At 41.3% G+C, this 24,283-nt stretch overlaps 1 protein-coding gene across 1 annotated transcript; it reads right to left on the reverse strand.

Annotated features, from left to right (window-relative positions):
* Positions 1-613: 613 nt before the first annotated feature.
* Positions 614-23,635, reverse strand: AKIRIN2 (akirin 2). The gene is made up of 5 exons (XM_075923863.2): positions 23,025-23,635; positions 9,945-10,088; positions 8,137-8,286; positions 1,622-1,693; positions 614-1,308 (listed from the first exon to the last, which is right to left on the reverse strand). Exons 1-5 carry the CDS (start codon positions 23,224-23,226, stop codon positions 1,298-1,300), a joined length of 579 nt encoding a protein of 192 aa, XP_075779978.1. The 5' UTR covers positions 23,227-23,635; the 3' UTR covers positions 614-1,297.
* Positions 23,636-24,283: the final 648 nt, after the last annotated feature.

Here is a 24,283-nt window from a genome sequence, read left to right on the forward strand (position 1 = left end):
ATGTCAGTTCAACTTTAAATACCAAAATAAGACAAAATAAACGTTTCCCAATACAATAGCATTGGTGGGATGTCAAATTCTAACATTCATATAGAACATTCATATAGACGGGGCTTGGCAAACTCTGGTGAGAGCCACTCACCAGCCCCGCACTGCGCATGCGCGAAGCACTGGTGAATGGGGCGCTCAGAGCAACTGGCTGAAATCTACGGTTTGTCAATCCCTGCATATAGACACATGTGGTTGCCGCAGCTTAATCCAAAAAAACCATCTTGTAGTCCCACAGTGGGAAAAATTGCCTGGTCTGTCTTACTCATTGATATCACTGAAATCTGGGGGTGAAAAATGAATAGATGCTGAGTAGATTAGTAATATTAATTGAGAAGATTGTGGTCAGTTATATAAAAAGATAGGCTTCCACATGAAGCAGCTGATCTAAATTTAATAGAAGAATGATTTCCTGGGCTCTGCAGAATTACTCAATATTTCCATCTATTTCCCTCTTCTAAACTAAACTCTCACCTACTTCAGTTGCTAGTAAATTAATGCTTTATTTAAACATGGATTTTTATTTATTCACAGAAGTGCCACCTGCATATTAAAAACAAAGAGATTAGAAGTAAATGTTTTATTCTTCCAACTAAATTCCAGTACTACAAGGGCAGTAAAACAATGATACACTGAAAAATTGCAGCAATAAACATTTGTTAAAGACTGATAGAATAAATAAAAACTACAAAAATGAGAAATCATATAAACCCATTCTTAACCCCCAAAAAAGTCATGGAATACAGAAATGCCCTCCTTCACTATTTCACAGGCAGTACTGTGGGCTATTTTGCTTAAAATTGTCCTGGGATTACATTCTAATTTAACTGTGATTACAGTTTTGTTGTAGTGCACAGTTATGAAAACCACACTAACTTCAGTCAGAAGTGTCATTCTACATTTTTATTTACACAACCAGTGAAGGGCAAGTTCTAGAACACCAGCTTTAATCCTTTACTTTTTCAAACTTATTAACATAAGAAGCCAAATTGTAATGATACAGCAAATGAGGCCACTGGTATTAATTATTACAGGTAGCAAAGGTCCACATCCAGGTGGTACTGACATCAGGGAGCACTCCAAAACCAGTTGCTGCATAAGAGTGGTTGCCACTGACAAAAGCTTGAAATAACCTGTGTTCACGGGGAGGCGGGGTTGGGGGAAAATATGGCATTGCTGCAAGTCTTTACCGGGACAGCTTGCAACAATTAGGGTGTATAGGGCAGCCCACATATGCAGAAAACATGATTCATGAAACATCTGAAAAGAGGGGGAAAAAAGAAAAGGTTAGTGACAAAATAACTGAATCCAAATAGAATATAAATCAAAACAGCAGCAAAAATCACTTTAAAATATAAGTCTCCAATAGTTTACAGGAAGCAAAGTTACGTGATGCACATATATTGCATTTTACAGAGCACATTTTCTTTTCACCTCAAGTTCTCCACAGCATCATGAATTTAAATCTTTTAACTCAGAGCTTTTCAGTTGAAATCTAGACAAAAACAGTGGTACTACTGTCCATTTTAAGAGAGTGTTTCTACTGGATGTTAAAGAAGCTTGAGATACTCACAACTAGCAGGCTGTTCTCCATATCGTCGCATGATCTGATCATGCGTGAACTTCACAAATGCGTCGTATTGTTCTGCAAACATTAACATTAGACGTGAGTGTACCAAGTTTAACTAAGCATAAAAAAGTCAAGGCTTAGTTTGCATTGCCCAAAAACTATGTCAATTAAAGGTTGACACAGTCTATTGGGGTCACATATGGTTTATTCAAAACAGCCATCTCATGTCCAGCCTAAAAAAAGCCACCCTCTTTTAAATCAAGTCAGCAATCAATTGTCTTTCATTTTACAAGATAACTACAGCAGAGTAAGATAACAGAAGAATTTGGCAAAAGCATACACTGAACTTAAAGAGGATTTCAAAGCACTTTAAACACTAATATAAAATATAATATAATATAATATAATATAATATAATTATAATATAATATAATATAATATAATATAATTAATATAATAGAACTGGAAGGGACCATGAGAGGTCGAGTCCAGTCCCCCTGCCCTCACAGTAGGACCAAGTACCATCCCTGACAGATTTGCCCCAGATCTCTAAATGGCCCTCTCAAGGATTGAACTCACAACCCTGGATTTAAGCAGGCCAATGCTCAAATCACTGAGCTATCCCTCCCCCACAAAGTTCTCACATAATGCCTAAAATTGGCATAATGTGACCTTTACAGATGCATAATGGAAGCCCACAGTGCTAGTTGCAGAGCTGGAAGTAAAACCCAGTTCCCGTCCTCTAACCACTGAATGTGTTTATAAAAAGAATTTGTGTGTCTGAGAAAAGACAGCAGAGAAGAATAGAAGAGGGATTTTATTACAAAGAATTTCATTGATTGCCAGAATGTTGAACAAAGTAACAGGTAACTACAGGATAAAAAACAAAGCGCAAAAACAAAAACAAAAAACACTCAACAGGGAACAGGAGATGATGGGTTTTAATAAAAACAACTAGTGAGAAATCCCTCAAATTAAATTCTAAGATTAAAATGATGCTATAAAGAATATTAAGTTCACTCTGAACTCAAAATTAGTACTTCCCAGAAAATTTCTATACACCACATACAGAACATATTTTTTCATATTCTAATATTGTGCCCAACATGGTATAAACTTTCAGAATTAGGAAACAGTCTCAATGTGAGGGGTCACCACGCCCCCAAGTCTCCTCCTCCTGCAAAGATGAGCAAAGTAAACAATGAATCAATAATCAGCAAGCAGTACAAAAGAACTCCAAAATGTGAACTGTCTTGACCTGTAGGCATTCAACCTTTGACTGGAATGGTCCCATACTATGGCAACCAGTTCCTTAAAGATGTTTCCCTCTCTTCTCAAGCAAAACCTGACTTAAAGGAATTAAGATTCAGCCAACTCTTCCTCAGTCACATGAGGATGCTAGCCAAAATACTGAAGTAACACAATGAGTATGTCTATACTGCAATTAGACCACCTACACCAGGTCCATGCCAGTTGACTCAGGTTCACTGCGCTCAAGCTAAGAGTCTGTTTGACTACAGTATAGAAGCTTTGGCTTTCTAGGACCTTCCCACCTTGAAGGTCCATGCTCCAAGACTGAGCATCTACACTGTAATTAAACAGCCCCTTCATCTGAACCCGAGATGGCTGGTCAGGTTGTGGGTTTTTAATTGCAGTGTGGACATAATGACAAAACACTGAAGGATCGACCAGTTGCCTAGAAACAATATTCACCAACATTAGGCAACACAATTTTAGAATTCTTAGAAAAACAATGTATTAAACACTAGAGAGTCACCTCACTTCTTCAGTTCTCTTTGCAAATTTAAATGTCTCAGTACAGCACTGATTTGCATACTATTTTCTAGTGTTCAAAATGCAGGTCTACAAATGAAATAGAGATTTGTATTTGCTTATCCTTCCCACCAAACTGTACATCACAAGAAAGGGACAAATCCACAACTGGATGTTTGAAATTAGTTTTAATAAGGCCTTATGGGGGAGAGGGATAGCTCAGTGGTTTGAGCATTGGCCTGCTAAACCCAGGGTTGTGACTTCAAACCTTGAGGGGGCCATTTAGGGATCAGGGGAAAATCTGTCAGGGGTGGTACTTGGTCCTGCCCTGAGGGCAGGGGATTGGACTCGATGACCTCTCAAGGTCCCTTCCAGCTCTATATGAGAGGTATATCGCCATAACATTAGAACTCTGGGTTTTTCCAGGTTGCCTTAAAAGTAGGTAACCAGAACCACCACAATGGAATGAGAAATGCCAGGCTGCTGCATAAAAATACAGCAGATACCATTAGAATATGCCAGTACCCTGTGACTTAACCCTAACTAACCTTCTTAGACCTGCAAAAACACTTTTATATAGGGAATTCCAGATAAACTTTCACAGGGCGCAGAAGGTGTTAGCTAGTGCTCTACTGTGACTAGACTCTCTAATTATTCTAAAGTAAATGGATGCTAATTAAAGTTCCAGGCAAGAAGTTGAGGTATTGGAGATAAAGAACCAAGGAAAGTTCACTGCACTAGGTTCACTATTTGGAGGTTCCACTGTTTGTCAGACATCTATACATAATGGAAGATGGAAAAAAGAAGCTTTCCAGGAAACTTTGGCCATTATCTTTGAAAAGTCGTAGAGATCGGGAGAAATCCCGGATGACTGGAAAAAGGCAAATGTAGTGCCCATCTTCAAAAAAGGGAAGAAGGATGATCCAGGGAACTATAGGCCAGTCAGTCTTACCTCGGTTCCTGGAAAAATCATGGAAAGGATCCTTAAGGAATCCATTTTGAGGCACTTGGAAGAAAGGAAAGTGATTAGGAATAGTCAGCATGGATTCACAAAGGGAAAGTCGTGCCTGACCAATCTGATTGGCTTCTATGATAAGGTAACTGGCTCTGTGGACGTGGGAAAGTCAGTGGATGTGATATACCTTGACTTTAGCAAGGCTTCTGATAGTCTCCCACAATATTCTTGCCAGCAAGTTAAGGGAATGTGGATTGGATAAATGGACAGTAAGATGGATAGAAAGATGGCTAGAAGGCTGGGCCCAGCAGGTAGTGATCAATGGCTCGATGTCAGGATGGCGGTCGGTTTCTAGCGGAGCGCCCCAAGGTTCGGTTCTAGGACCAGTTTTGTTCAATATCTTTATTAATGACCTGGATGAGGGGGTGGATTGCACCCTCAGCAAGTCTGCAGATGGCACTAAGTTAGGGGGAGAGGTAGATACGCTTAAGGGCAGAGATAGGATCCAGAGTGACTTAGACAAATTGGAGGATTGGGCCACAAGAAATCTGATGAGGTTCAACAAGGACAAGTGTAGAGTCCTGCACTTGGGACGGAAGAATCCGAAGCATAGTTACAAGCTGGGGACCAACAAATTAAGTAGTAGTTCTGCAGAAAAGGACCTGGGGGTTGCAGTGGATGAGAAGCTGGATATGAGTCAACAGTGTGCCCTTGTAGCCAAGAAGGCTAATGGCATATTAGGTTGCATTAAAAGGAGCACTGCCAGCAGATCCAGAGATGTCATTATTCCCCTTTATTCGGCTCTGGTGAGGCAACATCTGGAGTATTGTGTCCAGTTCTGGGTCCCCCTCCCTCCCCCGCCACTACAAAAAGGATGTGGACACATTGGAGAGGGTCCAGCGGAGGGCAACCAAAATGATTAGAGGGCTGGAGCATATGACCTATGAGGAGAGGCTGAGGGAGTTGGGTCTGTTTAGTCTGCAGAAGCGAAGAGTGAGGGGGGGATTTGATAGAAGCCTTCAACTTCCTGAAGGGAGGTTCCAAAGAGGATGGGGAGAGGCTGTTCTCAGTAGTGACAGATGGCAGAACAAGGAGCAATGGTCTCAAGTTGTGGTGGGAGAGGTCCAGGTTGGATATTAGGAAAATCTATTTCACTAGGAGGGTAGTGAAGCACTGGAATGGGTTACCTAGGGAAGTAGTGGAGTCTCCATCCTTAGAGGTGTTTAAGTCTCGGCTTGACAAAGCCCTGGCCGGGTTAATTTAGTTGGGATTGGTCCTGCCTAGAGCAGGGGGCTGGACTTGATGACCTTCTGAGGTCTCTTCCAGCTCTATGGTACTATGATTCTATATAAAAACCATAATACCTGCAGAAGCAAGAACAATCTCTGAACTTTGAAAAATACCAACAAGTTAGCTTAGGGGGAGAAAGCCATTTGGTTAAAATATGTTAAGAGTATTTCCAGGACTAGAAGCCTAACTGATTTATCCTTTCATACAGATTAGCTATCACCATGGAAAGACAGGTATATTATAAGAGGATACAACCACTGTGGTGGTAAAACACAACTGGTCTCTTACTGAAGGACTCTAAGAGGGACCCTAAGTAGCACTCCCTCCTCAAAAGTTTCCATGTGTTATAGAGCACTTGTTACTACTCCTTATATGAATGAGGTAAAAATAACCCCATAGCATTTATAACAGCTCTTTTTGGTAACCTCTGCCCTAAAAGAACCCTAATCACCATATAGACTCTCTTTTCCAAAAACTAGTCTCCACTGAAACTTTGAGGGAGTGTCTACTAGACTAGAGATTTTCCAGGAAGTACCCGTCATGCAGCCACCCACCCTAGGCTGGAAACTTGTAGTTATCCAGAACATGAACGTGTAAGCAAACCTGGTCTTCAACTGAGCTCTTATAATCATACCATAGTACACAAAGAACACTTAAGGAGGTATGCACCTGATGATCTGAGGGAAAGACACAGGTACCAACAACAGTGAGAAGCCATCTACTTAACACAGGTATATAGGAATATTGAGGCCCCTTAAAGGTGAATAAAGGTAGAAAAATTACTAGTTACCTGTATATTTTTTACACACAGATCTGAATGTCCTTAAGTTTAAAGCAAAGACAGATCTGTGGAGTGCCCATCCACAAGTTCAGTCAAAGTTCTTCGCCTCCACTAACTGAACTGTGTATCAGTAAGCCAGCAATCCAGCATGAAGAGCATCGAATGAATGCAACTGACCACAATGATGAGGGGTTCAGGTGCAGAGGAAACAGGCAGGCCAGAGTGTAGTAAAGAGGAAAAAACTTTGCCACTGATTGGAAAAAGCACATTAGTAGTAAGCGCACGCTGCTAGTTTTCTGGGATCAATCAGGGCTGCTACATGGGAAACACTTAGTGCTAAAGGTATCTGCCCCATGTACTATCTTGAGATGTAAAATCCAGATCAGTCAACCGGTTAAATATTAGGCTAACCTAACATTTAACTGGTGAACTGTGGAGAGCCCCCAGACTATGGGTCTCCCACTCCTAGTCTAGCGCAGGGTGGGCTGTCAGCTAGCAATCTCACACGGGGGCCAGTCAGGGCTGGAGCAGCCTTCCATCCACAGCAGGCTGCTCCCGGGGAACAGGTTACCCTGTTCACATCCCTAGACTGTCCTCCCTCTGTCAAATGCAAAACTTGTATAAAAATAAAGGAAAAAGCCCTTCCCCAAAGGGGAAAGAATTCCTTGCAAACGGTTCTTAGGAAAGGCAAAAGGAAGCCATTTTTTCTGGGGAGACAGAAAATAGGGAGGAGTTGGTCACCTCAAATATGCCAACAAGAGAAATTTTCCACAAACCAATGGTATAGAAATACCCATGTGTTACAACTTCTTCCTGGAGCAGCACAGAAGGCGGATCAGATAGCAGAAAACTAAGTTACAACTGTTCAAAGATAAATACTTAAAATTTTCAACTTGGGCATTTAATTTCTTAGCCAATGCCAGGTTAGATACACAGCGGACATAACATTAGTTACAGAAATTACTGTGGTTGCCAAATATTACAGATTGAACCTCTCTAGTCTGGAACACTCTGATACAGCAACATCCATTGTCCAGCATGATTTTAGTTAGCCAGATGTCCAGTTATCACTCATATTTCACGTTTCTCACAATCCCATAAGTTTAACAGCACCAATCTTGGCTCTCAAATGTTCTGTGCTGTTATTTAGTGCTAATTAACCCTTAAATGTCTTCTAACAGCCCACTATGCGGTAGAAGCATTGGTAATGCTGCTAGGCTAGTGGTGGAAAACCTGCAGCCTGCGGGCCCCCAGTAGTGGCCTTCCACACATTCCCCTCACGCACAGGGTCACCAGAAACCTGCATTCCTGCTCCTTCCCGTCTCCCAGCACTTTTGGAGGTGCCACGAACTGCCTTATTCGTGCTCCATCCCTGTCATTCCAGCTCAGAGAGGGAGGAGTGGAGAAAGAGCCTGGCAGAGGCAGAAATAGATTAGTGCAGGGCTTCGGTGCCCCTGTGCTCAAGAGGCACATGTGAGAGGGGGGAGCAGGCAGGGGGCTGCATGCAGAGCCCCAGTGGGCCTTGGACTGCTGTGGCCCACTGATGTGAAAGAGGGCCACTCATACAGCCCACCCACCATTCCTGGCTGCCTATCCCCATGCTAAACAATATTGGGTCAGCAAATTCTCTGATTCAACACCAGTCAGATCCCGTGGGTGCCAGACTAGAGAAGTTCAACCTGTAACCCATTTTTTATGTAACATTTAATTCAAACACACCTGCAAGCTTTGTGGTCAAAATTTCTTCATACTCCTCACGGATTTTTTCTTCACGTTCTTTCAGCAAACGTTCACAGATCATTCCAACTTGTCTAAGAGTAAACAGGGGCTGTTCTTTTTTCAATGGTGATGATGCTGCAGATGAAGTACCTATAATTAAATAATATTTACCCAGAAGTTATTCAGTTATCACTCACTTTCCAACCACCTGCAGCACTTCTTTAACAATAAATGTGTTCGCCAAACAAAACATTTGGCAAAATTTTGCTTTACTTTTTGGATACTTCCCAATTATTGATCCTGTAAATATTTTAAACCATCACTTTGAGGGGAAATAACCTAAAATTTGGCTTTCATTTCAGTCTGCTCCAAAGTAGTTACGTTAGTGTGTAATTGAATAGTCATGTGAACACATCAAATTTTAGCAGTTACACAACTATTCAACAGCCCCTGGAGGGGGGCAGCCAATGCACTCCTGGGGAGCTCCCTATCATCCAACGCTGCTGCTTCTATCAGAGGCAGCAGCGCAGGGTAGTAGGCAGGAGCCAGTCCCTGAGGGAAGCTGGTTTTAAAACAGGCTCCTCACACAGACAGACTTCCACCTGCCGCCCCATGCTGCTGCCTCCGATACAGAGGCAGCAGCGTGGGGCAGCAACAACTCCTGTGGGGCCTGTGGACAGAGGCTGTGCCAGTATCCATGAAGCAGCTTCCGTCCATGGTGTGCCACGGCCTGCTGCAGATGGAGGCTGCCCTGCAGCAGCCTCCCCCACCACATGCTGCTGCCTCTGTGGGAAGCAACAAAGGGGAGGGGAGGGCGGCAGGCGGCTCCATGGAGCCAGGACCCACATGTACCGGCTCTCACTTGCCCCCTCCCCCACACCGGGAATGTTACTATTCAATTAATTGATGGGGGGGGGGGGGACCTTCCTGCTGCAGTTTTGAATTTATATGTAGCAAGAGCCCACTGGGCTCTTACTATATTTGAAGTGCAGAGCAGCAGCAGGATTAGCTCCCTGGGGTGGCTCTGCCTCCCCACCTCCCCTTCCCTGGAGATGGTGCTGCAGGGGAAGACAGTCGAGTACTCACTCAACTACCCGATAGGCCTTTGCTTATTGGGTACTCAACTAGCTGCTTACATCCCTAGTGCTGGCAGCCAGTTTAAAAGCCAGTGTACCAGCTCCTGCCCCCAGAGGCAGTGACGGGGAGCCAAGTGACTCCACGGGATCTAGTACTCACAGGCACCAGCTCTCGCCTTCCCCCCTCTCCCTGATACAGAGGCAGCCGAGGGGTGGGGCAGAGAGCAGGGCAGGTTAGTCGACACGATTGACTGATAAGCCCAGACTTATCTGTTAACTTATGTGGTCATCTACACATTGACATCCCTACTCCAAGGATAATCAAATACTCAAAAAAAAATTATTAAGTGTCATTTACTACACGCAAAAATGTCTATTACAGCAAAGACAAGACTTATCTTACAGTCTTCATTAAGGATCCTAGACATTAATGCTAAGTAAAATTACATCCTTTTATAAAGTATCAGCTAATCTTTCTCTTAAAACATCTGCTGCTCAACGGACTAGAAAAAGTTTGATGATTCACTAGGAATGAGCAAACAAAAGCTTAGCAGAGTGTGCTTTTTTAATTCTTCTAATCAAAAACTGGAATCTGCCAAGATGTTAAATGCCCATAATTAATGCAGCTCCACTGACAATAATGATATGCCTGAGCAAGAGACTGGAATCAGAGAAGTTGAGAAAATTTACCTGCCCATGTTTATATCAAAGTTACAGAGTTGTGTTAGATACCTGGCAAAGCTGGTCCAGTAAGAAGAAATGCATGTGGCTGTGCATCAGTAGAACAACATGGATCTGTCTGCTGGAAGCTATTTTCTAAGTGTCTCCTCTTCTGCATGCGTTTGTACTCCTGTTTTATGTTGTACAGAATTTGTTCTAAAAGATAAGTTAAAAAAAGTTAACCTAATAATGACTATTTTACAGTATCCCTCAATTACATTTCCATTTCAGATATCAAGCATCCAGGATAATTAACTGGTATCAATAATAATTCCTAAAGCTATTTTTTAAGCGAGGTATAAGTCTGCAACCCACTAAAGGGGCTATTTTATCAGTTACATTCATGTATAAAATGCAAATATAAATTAAGAATGTGACATTTAAAGAAGTTCACTCCATAATATTCACATTAAAAGATGAAGATTCAAATGACAAAAGTTATACTGGTCTGAGGTACAAGAGCAGCATCACCTGCTAGGGTGAGGAATTAGTGACACCTTTATAGTCATGAGTCATCACAGTTAGAAGTAAACAACATATAGCTTTGGAAACCTGGGAATTTCAGCCTTCCCATCCTACTAGCACTCTCCACCTTCTGTTGACACATCTGATTTAAATACAATTCTTAGGATTCCCTCTGACCCCACCCTTAAATCTCATCTTCATTAAAAGGTAATATCTAAACACCTCCATAATTAGAAACCAGCCATTTAAAAGCAGAGACTCCAGGGCTACAGATAGAAACCAATATTTTACCCTATTTTCTTTTTCCCCTCCCAGAGATGCTGATGACATGTTGCAGGAGGGAAGAAAACAAGAACATAATCAGAATAATATAATTGTATAGTGAGATTGTATCTTGAGACCTGCCGGAACTACTCTACGAGGCAAATCAGTATTTAAAAAAAAAAAACTTTCAGGATCAGCAGCTGTCTGGACCATGGTCCAGACAAATAGTATTTCCTGGATCAATTTTTGCTCTCTTTTGAAGGACAATATGGTGTTAAATATTACCACTATATGTAAAATTTGAAGTACCCTGAATAACTAATCTCAATAAATTTCAAGTGTAAGAATCTCAATGATCATCATGTTAGGTGTTACTGTAGCCAGTTAGGTTGTTACTAGTATGTGTTTTTCTAAACTTAAGAAATTAATATGCAAGATACATACTGAAATTTCACAATTTTACCAAATCAATTCTTTCAGTGGCTACATATTTTTAAAGAGTTAATTTAAAGTAACATTAACCGTTAATTTCTATTACCCCCAAAATACTACTCCACAATAAGAAAATAAAAATTCTCATGTTTTAAAAGTTTGACTTTTATTTCAAAATCTGGCATCTAATAATTTCTAGAAACATGTTCAAAGTATAATTTAGACATCACTTCCCTTTGCTTCCCCACAAGACATTCCTATGTTGTTCTCTCTGCAATTAAACAGTTACCTGTAGCAACTTTTACAGTTTTTGCTACCATGAGCATCAATCAGCACCTAATGTAGACAACATAATACAGAAGAACTTTCCTCCCTTCTCAGTTTCACAGGACACATCAAAAAGCTTCAAAGAATTAAAAGAAAAATCTTTACAGGCTTTCTGCTCTTTAAGAAAGGCCTCGTGATGCTTGCTGGCACCCCTCTCCCACAGGCATTTTTCAGATCTCTGTAGATCCAACCATGGTTTTTAAAAAAATTTCTGTTCATAGCAAAGATGATGAACATTAGTTTATGTATAATTCAATTTTCATTTTACAAAATTAAGTTTCTAGTCCTTAAGGCAAAGATATCTTTCCAAATGTCAACTAAACAGAAAGTAATTGAAGCTGTCTCCCTGAATCTGAAGACAATTCAGTCAGTATCATCCCAGCTGCTCCTTTGTGTTTTGCCAAACTGCAAAATGGTTCTGCTCTAGAATCCTGTGGGCAACAGTGTCTGAGCATGCATAATGGATTAATTTAACACTCCTGTCAAATAGGTAAACTGAGACATAGAAGCTTAAAGTGACTTGTCCAAAAACACATAAGGTTGTGGCACAGCCAGTAGCAGGAAACAGCTCTCTCATATTCCTGGTCCAGAGATTTAACCGCAGAACTATCCCTCGTCCAGAGATTTAACCACAGAACTATCCTTCTCAAATTTCAATACCTCTGAAATGATAGATACCTCCTAGTGCTAGATTACAAATGACAGGGAATCTTGACAGCAACAGTATCATCCCTTCAAGTTCAGCAAGGTGTCTTCTCACTTGAATTATACACCATTAGGTATCATAGAATACTAGAACTGGAAGGGACCGCAAAGATCATCAAGTCCAGTCCCCTGCCATCACAGCAGGACCAAGCACCCCTGATAAATGCCTATCCATCCTGCTCTTAAATATCACCAGTGATGGAGATTTCACAGCCTCCCTTGGCAATTTATTCCAGTGTTTAACCACCTTGACAGTTCTGAAATTTTTCCTAATGTCCAACCTAAACCTCCCTTGTTGCAATTTAAGCCTTATAGCACAAAATATTAAAAAAACTCAAATGAAGCCACAAAGGAAAAAGGTACAATGAAAGCAAGGGACATGATAAATTAAGCTTTCTAATCTATTTATAAGAGTGCATGTACAACAGAAGCTCTCAAATTGTGATCCAGGAAGCACTTCCTGTCCACCATGGTGCTGAGGTCACATTTCCAGCTTCTAAGTTACATTCAGAGTTAAATAATTTTCTTGATATCACTTTCTATACAAGTGCTGCAGTCCATACAGAAATGTTATGTGATTGTGAAATGGAGGACAGCTGGTTCCACATTGAAGCGTTCCATGTTATTAAAAATATGCATACTAGTTTTTATATATTTCAGAAAGGACAAGATCAAAGTGCATTAATTATTAGGGATGAGAAAGTTACAGGCAGCCTCCTCTCCACCATAAAGAGGCAACAATAAGGCGGGGGAGGTGCAGGCAGGAGCTGATGCATGGAGGCCGCCAGCTTAAAAACCAGCTCCCTATGCACATCCACTCCCGGGAAGTGGCCTGCACCCCTCCCCCTCTGTGTGTAAATGTGTGACTACTGGAATTTTCAGCAGTTACATGTTTAAACACATTTTAACATCCCTATTAACTATTAACGTGTCAGTAAAGACCACATGGACATTTAGATCTCAGCAGGCTAGCGCAGGATAGACTCCCACCCCAGCTTACCACAGTCTAGGACAGAGGTGGCCAACCCGCAGCTCCTCTTTGCTCATAGAAATGTGACTCTTACTAGGGTTACCGTTCATCCATTTTTTCCCCGGACATGTCCTTGTTTTCCCATGTTAAACTGCTGTCCGGCTTTTTTAAAAACACAAAAAATGTCCAGGATTCAGCGACGGAGTGGAGGTACCTGCCTTCAAGGGAACATTCGACTGTCTTTCAGAGCCGTGCACCTGGACAGTTCACAGTCACTCTGCGCATGCGCCCCAGTGCCTGGAGGGAAAAGCGTGTGGCTGCAGCAGCTCCTGAGACACCCAGGGTGTTGTTAAAAGAATAAAAGATTCTGGGGCTGCCTGGCTTTTGGGGAGGGGCATTGGGTTAGAGCAGGAAGGGGGGGGATTGGGGCTGCCTCGTTCTGGGGAAGGGGATTGGGTTAGAGCAGGGAGGCTGGAGGTGCCTTAGGGTTATAGATATATAAAAATAAATATATAGTATGTGGCTCTTTGCACTACTATCCACAGCTATTTTGGCTCTTAGTCTCTTAATGGTTGGCCACCTCTGATCTAGGAGTTCATGCAGACAAGCGCCCTATATCTTAAGTTCCAAGTGCATGGCACCAGATCTACATTGCACTGTCTAGTCCATGTCAAGTACTTTTAAAAAAGAACCTAGTTGATCAACTCTACAGCCATCAATTAAACTTCAAACATGACAAAACAACAACAAAAGTATTTATCTGCAGTTTTGCACAAATACGAGATGTATTCAAACTTTCAACTGCAACAGAGTGTAACAATGGGAATACCCTTGGCCTTATTAAAAAAGAATTTCTGAATTTCTGAAATTTCTGAAGCCATCTCAACCAAAATAGTGTCACTTCTTCCTGTTCACTACTAAGTAGCTGAGAAAACCCTCATGCTTGTATGACTCAAAGCACTGGATAAAATCTAAAAAGCAGGCACACAATAATTGGAATAAAAAAGCTAGACTGCACTAGGTCACTAAAAAACATTACACCAGCAAAACAGGCAATATGCATGTACAGGGCTTGACAAACGGCGGCAAAACCTACTCGCCAGCCCCGCACTGCGCATGCACAACACCTGCATTGCCCATGCGCGCGCCGCCAGCAAATGAGGCGACCAGCTGAAATCTACTCGTCACAGGCAAGTAGATTCAGTGATTTGTCGAGCCCTGAGCATGCATATCAGGGATGCAAAAATCATTTAATACACTAATCGTGTAACCACTAAAAATCTTAGTGGTTACATGCACTACAGGCTCTGCAGTATAAAGCCAGGAGCCGGCTGAGTTCAACCAATACCATTAACCAATAAGCATTAGCTTATAAGTTAAATTCTAAGATCCCTAATCAGCACTTTGTTCATATTTTTGTGTAAACCAGAGGTTCTCAAATTGGTCTGCAGAGCACTCGGTGATCTGCCCAGCTGTCAGATCATATTAAATTGCTTCTTCCAACTTCCACATTGCACTGAAGGTGGGTAACATACAAAATTACTTCATTTTACTTTGTGTGTGCATACTAGGCAGGTGAAGCAGGAAACTCCCAGCTCTGGGGGGCTGCTCCTGGGCACTGGTTTATCAGTACCCGGTAAGCATCACTCTGCTTTTCCTTTAATGCATGATTAAGAGTACACAAAAGTTTTGTATTAATGTAGAGTTCTTGCCAGTCACTCATCCCATCCTGGCCAATAGTTACTGAGAAATTATTTAAAACTGCAACTGCAATTTGCTTTTAACTAAAAAGGCACACATTTAGGGAAGGAAACATTTCGCTATTCCCAATATGAAGTTTAGTTACTGTCAGGTGCCCCACCTCTTTTTTTTTTGGGGGGGGGGGTAGAGGGTGGGAGGTTTGCTTTTTATATTAGCAAGTTTACAAATCTTGATTCCTGGCTTCCCTCAATTAGCTGAAGGACACTCTAGCAAAATGATAAGACAGTTATTCGGAAGCTTGAAATACAAGTGACAGCTTTCCCAGCCTTCAACTAGAACTTGAAGCTTGTTTCAGTTTGCGATGTCACCTTCCAATGTATTCCTTTAGAGCCAAATCAAAGAATTCTTAAGAACTAAGCTTGGCAAGCTAGTCAAATAATGTAACTGACAACTGATTATTTGTCCATGGTCGAATATCCCAGCTAGAATACTCCACGGCAGGTGATGGCCTAGGTTTGATTGCATCATTGTGCTACCTGCTAGGAAACCTACTTAAATATCTTGATCACTCATTTTATTGCATGCATGCTAATACCATGTGCTCTGAAAAAGTGAAGTATCTGAAACCTAAAGTGAACTAAACAAGTTTTTAATTGAAATCTATTTTTATACATGTGAAAGCTGCTTGGGCTTTTTTGATGAGTATCCAAACCACCTCTGGTATTATGGATGTGCTGCCCTATTATGCTATTTTTCATTGGTCATATATTAAAAATTGACAACTTTCTCATCACATCAAAAATGAAAAAAGCATTCCTCAATTTTTTTTCAAAAACAGAAGTATCAGCATCATTTTGAGTATCCTTGTCTTATTTGATGGACCCCTTTTATTAAATGTCTCAACAATCTTCAATTATGCAAGATGATATGAGTTGCTGTCAGCAAAGCCTATCAGAGATCAAAGTCTTAGTCTTTTGCTAACATTCTAATAAATTTGTGTTTTAAAATATCTGACTTTTTTTAACCAATATTCAAAACCTAATCAATTATAAGATTTTCATGAAGGAGACAAGTAGAAAACTTCCATGATGTCATTTTATATAATCAAGGACCCCAGTTCCTTTTAAAATGAACTTTTTCACAGTTCAGTAATTCCTAATTATTATTATCTCAATTATTTACAAGCTTTTTCACTTGCCGAGATCTATCCCTCTTGTTCAATATGCCTTTGATTTGGTGCAACTACACCTCTGATTCCAGGCTCACCAGACAAGTATTCTTCCATGAGCTGTTATACTATTTAACCATCAAGAAATCTGTATTGGGAGAACAGAAGGGTATCATTTGAGCTCCACTATTTTTCACTCAGTAACACACCTACACTCTGAACCAGTCAACCCAACTGAGCTCTCTCAAGAAAAAAGTTAATCAAGACGTGCATTTCAGAGAGATCCAGACATTTGGCACACTCGTTTTAGTCACAGTCATATTCCCACCATACCTGTTGGTTTTTGCAGTCGACTGACTATAAAAATATTTGTCTTAAAGGCTAGACTGCACCACTATCAGCGCATTTTATTGTTTGGCACTTCTAACTCAAGTGCCCACATTTACAGGACCAGCAGCAGAACCTTTCAAGAGGTGCAGAGCTGACGCTTATGAGATCCCATTATCCAGGACCACAAATTAATGAAGGTTCTGCTCCACGTTTGGCCTTCACATTAGCATTAGTACATTTCATAATATAGTGACATTTCGGAAAATTCCAGATCCCTGGGGCAGGGAGGGGTCTTAAGGAATGAAAAATAATAGAACAGGCGGTGTAAAATATGCCAAGGCTACTGGCAATTCTGTATTATTCTATGATCGCCATAATTTTGTGTGTCAAAGTAAAAAATTCAGGATAATCAAAGTGTAAGCTGCACTTGATGTTCAGCCTATTAATCACTTTATGCACCTTTGGATTTAAAATCATCTTTCAAAATTAGGCAAAAATGATTTAACAAGTTCAAATAGAGGGGATATCTCCCATTTAATTAACCAGTTAAACAGTGTTTAGCCAGTTAATCAATTGGGGGAGGGGGGGAGGGAGACCACACTAGGGCCCGGCATGGTCAAGGGATGCTCTGGAACGACCCTGTCCACCAAGGGCCCAGCAGTGCTGCAGCAGCCCTCTGCCCACAGCAGGGGGAGAGATGATCCAGCCCCCACTGGTGAAATGAACCAGTAAGCAACATACATTAAGGCTGACCCCCACTGGTTAATCCACATTCTTACATAGTGTATTTTAATTCAAGGAACACAGTTCTATGATACATAGGAATTCTGAAAACACTGGTATGTTGCCATGATAATACAAGGGGAAATTGTCCTCCTAATGAGTATGTGCACAAGATTGTTTTTCTATTTAAATTCTGTTTACTTCTAGAAACAACATGGTAGATGTCCTTTTTAGGCCTTCAAGTCTTGCTAGTCTTGGTACTCAAACTTGTAGTTGGCCACTGCCTGCTAGGCTTCAGACAGAAGAAGCAGGTTTCTTGACAAAGTTAACTCCCAGGTCAAAGGAAAAAGAGAGCTTACTGGAAGATTCCACAGTTATTTTTCTAAGTATGCCAATTTTTTTCTTGCATAGTTTTCCACTGGATTTAAATATTTCACAGAAAAATCTGCTGTAAGAACATATTGAATGGCAAAGTCTTATACTAAAATCTGTACATGAAAATTCAATACCACCTCAAAGAATAACTAAGCCCATTTTCCTTTTCCATATTTGCCACAATTGCTAGGGACATATACATAAAAACAGAAGTCTGCATTTCTTAAGAATTCAAAATAAATGTGAGGCGAAAGAAAGTTAAATCCCATTTTTGAATAATTTAGTACTCATAACAAGGATGAGAAAAGGTACAGCATGGTAAAGTGCTATAGCCTTCAAACTCATAAACCAATGTGCCTCAACCCTGAATTAGAGTTAAAGATTCATTTTTTATAAACCTATTCAATTAGAGGCCTCTCTGCCAAGACTTCCAATAAAGGTGTATTTCGAGACTGTGGTTTGTGATGTGGGTATGTGGAAAGTTGAACTAGTTTAGTTTTCTTTGCTACTAATCTTTGCTTGGATTTGAACCAATGACATCTGAAATGAAAGGCCCTATACTCCCAATTCTTCCTGCATAATTTTTGTTTGTGAATCAATAAATAACCAGGGAAATGTTCACAAGAATGATTACTTCAGATGGAAAAAAACCTGCAAATATCAATGAACTCAACAATCTTGCTCATGCATTTTTAAGAGATTTTTCAGGCTATTTCTAAATACAATATTTTGCATGATTTTGTAAGATATTAGATGCCATTTAACCTTTGAAATTAAGCCATTTTCATTGAAGAACACTCCTGAAATGAGTTTGTTTAAAGGAACAATATGCCATCTGGAGCAAAGATGCAGAAAAGTCATCTGAAGTTACTATGTCAAGGAGATTTTCAATAGCAGTGACAACAGATCAGCACTACATTTTCATTTATTTGGACAACACCCTACATGCCTAAAAACTCCAGTTTCAGAAATGCCTGTAGCCAGAACAATATAACGTCCCTTTTAATTATAAACAAAATCCTAGAATTGTCAATTAGTAAATTATTATTATTTTTGCCCTTAATATGTTACTCTCCTCAACAAACCTAACCAAAGATAAACCTGTACTGACATCTAAAAGAGTAAAATAATACATCATTCCTCCCACCACTTAAATTTATCAGATTGAAAAAAAAACCTGACAGTAGCTTAAAGTTTCACAGGTGGGGGATACAGTACAGCAAGCTACCAAGGAACACCTAAGTTTAAGTTATGCCCAGATCACAAATGACTTTGAACTTGGTGGACTCATCTTCATTGTGTGCCCAAAACACAAAACCCACTACAAAAAAATGGCAAAAATGGCTGTCTCTTTAAAAAAAAAACCCTGGGTCTCACTCTATAAAAAAGACTCAAGACACTACCATTTATATGCTTTATTTTCAGAATAACTAAAATCACCCACATTAATAAGAGCCACCACCTAATCTGTTGGAGGTACCACAATAAAGCATATATTATTCTAACCCAAGTTGACAGGGAAATCCTCCAGATAAAAGAAAGTGAGCACCACTGCTGATTTTTTTGTTTAATGTTAGCCCTTCAAAGAATTTAAAAATAAATAATTTAAAGTGTGTTCTGTACTTCTACTTGCCTGAAATCCCTTGTTACATATATTCTAGCTAAGATTTGATTAAGAAAGAATATTTTGTGTATATAGAGAAACACTAGAAGAACAAAGACCTAATCTGCTCAGAAGGGGGGGGGGGGGAATCTTACTTACATTAAGATAACACTAGTTCCCTTCCAGAATAGTTGTAAGTAATATTATCTGCACACTACAAATAATGAACATAAATTAACCTTGATTTAAAAGCTTAAGATAAATAACTCCTTTCAGAGGCAACACACTTAATGATATAGAAGAGAAGAATGATTGAGAACAGTCATAATAGTACCATATATAAAATTTATATGGGGTATAGATGAGAAACCACAAAACAATTCATCTGCCAAACCCACTGAGAAACTAAAGAGGACGTAAGAGCTGTACTAACATCACAAAATATTAAAACACATCTCCTGTTAGATATAAATTTCACCCTAAGTCATCCCTCTCCCAAACAGACACATCATTTATTTGCCTATGAGTATGTTATACTTAAGACAGCTGGTGTCTCCTCTAACTAGCACACAATGTGAATTCCTGCAGAACTATTGCCATTCAACTTACATTTTGTTTCCAGATAACACATTTGTTTCTGAAAAGATGAATGAAGCATTGACATACTTCATGCACAACCCATAAACTGGAGTTAAAAAGCACAGCACTGACAGTAAAAGGAAGAGCTTAAAAAACAACAAATAGTCTGGTAGCACTTTATACCACAAGTACATAGTTCTTCCTTTTACTGCTGCAGGGGATAGCCAAGTTAGTCTATAAAGTGCTACCAGACTTCGTTGTTTAAGTTTGTCCTGTACAGACTAACAAAACATGTAGATGGTATCATGAGCTTTAGTGGGCACAGCCCACTTCTTCAGATGTGCCCACGAAAGCTCATACCACCATCCACATGTATTGTTAGTCTATAAAGTGCTACCAGACTATTTGTTGTTTTTTAAGTTTATCCTGTACAGACTAACTGGGCTACCCCCTGAAGCAATAAAAGGAAGAACTATGTACTTGTGGTATAAAACACCATCTTGATTTAAACAGCAGCAACAAGTTGTTTCACACACATAATTTAGGCTTCAAATTACTACAAATATTTCCATTAAAATTTAAAACAAATTTGGCTGAGAGTGTTGAAAACCTAAACAGTTCAGCACTAAAGTCCACCTATTGTGAGTATTTGTCAGTAAGTACAAAAATTTAATTGTAATTTTTGTTACTTATTTATTTTAGGAACATTCTATGTTTTATAACCTACAGGCACTCCGTTCTTTACAGCATGCCTTTCAAATGGAAGCCTCTCGTTTTCAAATAATGTATTGGCAAATAAGATCAGGATAATAATGCACTTAGAAATGTTACTATTAGTATGTTCAGTCAAAAGCATAAAATTAGGGGGAATTTCAATATTCTCAGTAAACATTAAAGAGATATGCAAAGCAAAAGCTCCCATTTCACAACATTATTACAGCAATCTTATGTCAGAGCACACCCATGTGTGTGAGCATGCATAGATCCCAATTAAATTGAGCAAGATTGTTCAAGACCAGTCAGTAACTCATGAACATTTTTATTCATTTGTACCTTATCTTTTACTACATTGTAATTCACAAAGTCACCATAATTACTCTGATAAACCAGTTTCCTTTTCAAACTAGAACCAACTATTCTGTACCAGAAATCATAATTTAGAGTCTAATAGTGGAAAACATAGTTTAAGAACTACTTGTTTTTATTTCTGCTTGGAAAGTAAAAAAAAAGATGCAATTACAATGCTTGAATTATTATTCAAGATTTGATATTAAAATTGAGAAACTGTTCATAGCAAATTTCTCTCAAGTTTTATCTTAACGATGCAGTGTAAAAATTAGTGCATGGATACAAATATCCATAAGTAAAAGCGGATATGAATATGGATCAGCTGTACAAATCACTTAGATTGACATTTCCTCTCCAATAACCAGTGCGTTGAAATCTTTCCTAATTGAACAAATTTAAGAAATTGTTCTCTTCAGATACATTTACTGGATTATGCATATTCTTGCCATTGTAGAATCATTTATGAATTTAAATTATCCTTTTTTTTTTTTCAAAAGAAAGATGAAGGACCCAAGACAAACCAACTACATATGCTCAACATTATCAGCCAATAATAAATCTTAGTCTCTAAAGCCCTCTAAAGACCATATAATATTAAGATAGAAAATGATTTTAGGCCCAAGCGTCGAAATTGTATTTATACTCTTCTCCCCTTGAGTAGGATGCATTACTCTATTACAGTGCAGTAGCCTAACCAGCTTTTTTTTAAAATCACATTTACATTAATTATTCATAGCAGGGATCCTCCTACTCCCCTTAGAAATTATTCAACTAAAATGATAGTATTTAAACAGAAACTCATATTTTAAAATGATAAGTGAACTCAGCTTGTTCTTAATGATTACACACAGACATGTAAATGTTTTACTGTAGGGTCATCCTTACAAAGCTGCCTGATGATCCATTTCAAGGCCCTAAATATTTATATTAAAGAAATAAAATATAATCAGTCACCAAATTCAAAATGGTAGATTTTATACAATACCATAATATCATGATCCCTTAAACTTGATTTTTTCAGTGTTTGACTAAAGTCTGTAGAATCAGGACTATTTAATCAGGGCAAGTTACAGTAAATCAAAACTGTTCTAGTAACAAAACTCAAAATACACAATTAAAACTACAATTTAGCACCAGAAGTATAGGAATTCAGCAATTCTTATCAAAAGGGGTAACATTTAATAAAGGACTTGAGTTAGTGACAATTTAGAAAAGACTTTTTTCTGTACACAAAGGATTTACACCACACAAAAAACAACCCTCATGACTGACTGCAAGCAGATGACAAACGCTGTTTAGTGTATTACTGGAAGCTGCAGGCTAAACAGACAGAAGTCTGCAAGACTGCACAACCAGCCAAAATTCATTTTCTCCTAGATTTGTTTGTGAAATTGATCTAGTTGCTTTTTAAATTGAAACAACTGCACAAACATGCCCAGAGCTAAGTCTTAGGGACACCAGTTGAATCTTCTCTTACTTTGTGAAGAGCATGAAAGGGTTTATATCCTTCAACATCTTTGCGATGCGAGGAGACTCGCTGCTTACATTTTATTTCGCCCCGAAGGCAACTTAAGCGTTTAAAAAAAAGAATCGTTTGCACCACTTGATTTTTTCCATGAAACTTTAAAGACACCACAGACTGAGGGGTCCGTGCCACATACTACGCGACATTTTCCCTTTGTTGTATCCGCTTTCGCTTTTGCCCAAGTGGCGTTTTGCAGGTGATTGATGACAGGACGTGCCCTCCCCACCTCGCTCCCAGCCAATATCTGAACAGCAGGAGGTGTCGCCGCCTGCCTCACAAGGCACCACCACTCTCTCCCGGCGCTAATGGCTGCAACAAATCGATCAGGGGGGCCAGAGAGAGGGGCCTCGAGCCCAAGCACCTTTCCTGGGTGTGATTGCGCCTCCTCCACGCCCCTTCGTACATGTTCACCTCCTACGCCCCCGGGATTTCCGCAGTTTGACTCGCCCCTGCGGCTCCCCAGCCGCATCCTGCGGCCCATGGGAACCCAACACGCCGGCTCCCCCGCCTAGAATGAGTCCTTTTCCATCCCCCAGCCCAGCCCGTCCCCGACCTGCCGCCTCAGCCTGCACCCTTCCCCACCCCCCGCCGCCGCCCGGCATTAGCCCAGCTCGCCCCCTCCCCCTTTGCTGCAAACGGCCATTTCTATTGTGTCGTCTCCGTGGCGATGCCAAGCAGAGACGGACTCGGCCCGTCTGAGCCGCTGCCAGTCCCGCGGCCCGAGAGAAAATGGCTGGAGGAGGCTCAAGACCCACCCAGCTGCCCCCCTCCGCTCCATCCCCCGCCTGGCGCACTCCCAGGCAGGGCCGAGACCCCCCCCCCCTCCGCCCAAACTGCGCCCCGTCCCCGGCACCCACCTGTGGTGAGGCGGGAGGACACCTCCCCGAAGGGAGAGGGCTCCATGCGCAGGTATTTCTGCGGCGAGGCGGCGGCGAAGGAGGAGGCGGCGGCCGAGGAGGCCGGGGCTGACAATGGCGCACATCGCCTCCGCTTCGGGGAGGCCGGGCTCAGCAGAGGGTCGAAATCCAGAGTCCTTTTCAATGTGGCGCCGCAAGCCATGGCTGGGGGGCGGCGGGCCGGGCCGGGGAGAGCGGGGGGACGGGGCTCGGTGCGAGGGGTGGGGGAGACGGCAGCAGCCGGCCCAGCCTAGAGACGCCTTCCCCACCGTCTGGGGCGGATGGGGGGAGGGGAGCTGCGTCAGGGCCTCCGCCTCCTCCCTATCGCCCTCTCCCGGGAGCGGCTCCGGCCCCCCCGGCGGCTCCTTCGCCGGCGGATTCGCTCTGCGCCCGGCCCGTCCTCGCGAATTCCGCCCCCGGCCGTTCCCGGGACGGCAGCTGGGCCGGTAGGTGCGGCGCGGGGCTCGGCTCGCCGGCCAGGGGCCGCCGATGAAAAGCGATGGCAGCGGCGGCACCGACGCTTCCCTCTGTGACTCTCCCACACCAGCAATATGGCGTCAATAACAACGCCGCTGATTCAAAAACCAGCCCTCTTCACTGCGGCTGCGTAGCAGGGCGGTGGCCGCCGCAAAGGCTCAGGGGACTTGTGGTTTTTTACCGGCTTTCCCGGCACGATGCAAAAGCGGGGTGAACGACACTTCCCGCCGTGCAGCGCGACGGAGCCCTAGCTTCCGGGGTAGAATTTAAATCCCACAGAGGCCGTAGTGTGAGATGCAGGTTAAAGGACAAGTGATTGAGCGTGGTAGCCTTCTAGGTCTCTAGCACAGAAAGTAGATAAATAGCATTCAAGCATGCAAGGGGAGCTTTAGTCCTGAGAGAATAAAACACACTTGCACCCAGGAAAATGGGCCTCATGCTTAGGGGGAGGGGCAAGTTCATGTGTCAAGATTTCCTGGAACACAAAGCTGATCAGGAAGATAAGAAATGTAAAGAAAAAAGGCCCTATAAATGTGGTTGGGGCTGGCAATCTAGGATTGGGATTGGGGAGAAGAGTGTTACCTGTTCTCAGCAGTAATAGTGATTTTATATATAATGGCATTCCTGCTTGGGTGCTGCACAAAAAGCATTTCTGTATGATATTACAAGTGCTTTACAACAACTAAAATATACTGCACAAAAACTCTTAAGTAAAATTTGTGGTCTCAAAACTTTTAGTGTCA

Source organism: Pelodiscus sinensis, chromosome 3, assembly GCF_052426305.1.
Source record: "Pelodiscus sinensis isolate ZL-2025 chromosome 3, ASM5242630v1, whole genome shotgun sequence".
Lineage (NCBI taxonomy): Eukaryota > Metazoa > Chordata > Testudines > Trionychidae > Pelodiscus > Pelodiscus sinensis.

What these genes read in the sequence shown, in the direction of transcription:
- AKIRIN2 (XM_075923863.2), bottom strand. Translation starts at nt 23,226, where the DNA reads ATGGCTTGCGGCGCCACATTGAAAAGGACTCTGGATTTCGACCCTCTG. An exon ending in TACTGGACCAGCTTTGCCAG is followed by an intron (nt 8,287 to 9,944) that starts GTATCTAACACA and finishes ATTTAATTATAG; the next exon opens with GTACTTCATCTGCAGCATCA. An exon ending in TTTGACCACAAAGCTTGCAG is followed by an intron (nt 1,694 to 8,136) that starts GTGTGTTTGAAT and finishes TAATGTTTGCAG; the next exon opens with AACAATACGACGCATTTGTG.